General features: G+C 38.4%; 1 protein-coding gene across 1 annotated transcript; it reads right to left on the bottom strand.

Moving 5' to 3' along the window:
* Nucleotides 1-1921: 1921 nt before the first annotated feature.
* LOC117613566 (secreted RxLR effector protein 161-like) lies at nt 1922-2225 on the bottom strand (the record flags this gene model as incomplete). The annotated part of the gene is made up of 1 exon (XM_034342172.1): nt 1922-2225. A coding segment is annotated over one exon (304 nt), but the record flags the coding sequence as incomplete, so codon positions are not given.
* Nucleotides 2226-2283: the final 58 nt, after the last annotated feature.

The following is a 2283-nucleotide window of genomic DNA, read 5'->3' as shown; positions in this document are numbered from 1 at the left end:
AATTCTGCAAAAAAATTTGACTAATTTGGATAATCAAAATGCTGGTCCTTCAAATTTTATGATACTTTCCACACACCAAAAAAAAAAAAAGAACAAAAAACTAGTATGGGACATATGCCTAAGAATAAAAAGTGACAAGGGACTTGTTGAAGCTTAAGTGGTTAAGAGTAATTATCTTTACAAGTTACATCTGAGGTCCTATGTTCGATTTCCCCCTCTCCAATATTGCTAATGTTAAAATTAAAAAAAAAAAAAAAAGCGAGAATGATACCAAGTGTGCCTGCATGGCAAGGCAATGGAAAGTGAAGGAGAACTTGACGCAAAGTACAAAGTGAAAGAGAATTAGATGCATTAATTGCTTACAAACCTCTACTAGGTTCGAACTGGAGTCTTAATGAAAAAACTATGGTTAGCGGAGCTACATGGCATTTTTTGTATTTTGGAAAAAAATTGATTTAAATAGTGCGCCCTTCTTCTTCTTCTTCTTCCTTTCTCTTGCTCTCTCATGTTCTTCAGCTGCTATCGGGGATGGACTTACCCTTTGACTAACTTGGGCTAGTTGCTACCGGGAACGGACTTACCCTTTGACTAACCTAGGCTATATAGCCCAGGTGACTTTGTCTTTTCAAGCCTAAACTAATATAACTAACCCACCCAATGGACAGCCCTACACTGTACAAACAATCGCTGCTTCTTTTATGTTTTGATCGAAAACAACCCCACTTATTTTCTTTTTTTGGTAGCTTATAACCCCTCTTCACTTCACACACCCCTGCACCGAGAAAATAGAAAAGTGATATGTAGTAGATGTGTTTTTAGTGGAAAAACTCATTATGTCAGTCTGATTAGGTGTATTTTTTTGTTATCAATGAAATTTACTCGCACTGTCAAGTTTAACAGGTGTGTGCGTAAGGTAAATTTAGCCCACTTCAGTTTGAAATCCCAGAGTCTGTCCTTACAATAACCATTTATGAACGTTTGATTTCCTGGTGATTAAATGTCGTCTGGCCACCGTTGTCCTTGCTTCCTGCACAAAACGTCTTCTCCATCCTCCCCTCCATCAATGCCCCCACAAAATCAGAACCTGTAACTGTTAGAATTTTGTATTTAGCTTGCTGGTTTTTGTTGACAGATCTATTGAACAAGATAAACTTTTTTATGAAACGTATGCAGAGAGGAAAAACTCAGAGAGAAGAGAATGTTTCAGTCTATATTTCTTGTATTGCATCAGAGCCAAAAAACACTCTATGCATGACACAAGCTGCCAAAAAACAGATCCTAAAAACTAGGACACAAGGACTCATCTCCAGCCATTCAAGGTCATTGGAGGCTATGATTCTTACACCTAGGCTAGAAATCATTACAGCAGAAAGGACTAAGAACAGCTGTCATTCTTAGCTGTAGAGTTTCTCAAAATAGTAAGAAAACTAGCCGTTGGATATATCCAAACAGCTATTACTATAAAAGGAAAGTTCTTCAGCTCATTCGATTCTTCATCCTCTTCACTGTCAATCTACAGGATTAGCTTCTGCAGCTTGATTCAAGACTAGTATGCAGCTTAACTCTCAACAGCCTCTCCTAAGCTACTTACTGGTTTAACTCCAAGCTTCAACCTCAAATAATTGAATCGATCTTTGGGCAGAGCTTTTGTAAAAATGTCTGCCAACTGTTCTTCAATTCTGCAGAATCTCATGTCAATCACCCCTTCTTGTAAAGCTTCCCTTATGAAATGATACCTTCGGTTTATGTGCCTTGTTTTCTTATGGAAAATAAGGTTTTTGACCATTGATATTGCTGACATGTTGTCACAAAAAAATGGTGTTGCATCAGGTTGCATTTCACCAAAATCATCCAACACAAACCTTAGCCAAATAGCTTGAGCAGTTGCCTCAGCTGCTGCGACGTATTCTGCTTCTGTAGTTTACAATGCAACTGTGTTTTGCTTGACTGAAGCCCATGAAAAAACTCCACTACCAAAACTGAATGCATATCCAGATGTGCTTCTACTGTCATCTTCACTGCCAGCCCAATCTGAGTCACAAAAACCAATCAGAACAGCATTCTTGTCCCTTATAAATTCAATGCCATAGTTGAGAGTGCCTTGAATGTATCTGAGAACCCTTTTTGCAATTCCCATGTGCTTCTTTGTGGGGCTATGCATGAATCTTGATAGCAAACTGGCTGCAAACATTATATCAAGCCTGGTTGCAGTCAGATACAACAAGCTGCCAACAATTTTTCTAAACAAACCTTCATCAGCCAACTGACTTCCATCAACTTTCT

Source organism: Prunus dulcis, unplaced genomic scaffold (assembly GCF_902201215.1).
Source record: "Prunus dulcis unplaced genomic scaffold, ALMONDv2, whole genome shotgun sequence".
NCBI lineage: Eukaryota > Viridiplantae > Streptophyta > Magnoliopsida > Rosales > Rosaceae > Prunus > Prunus dulcis.
This window is presented reverse-complemented; position numbering and strand designations above follow the sequence as displayed.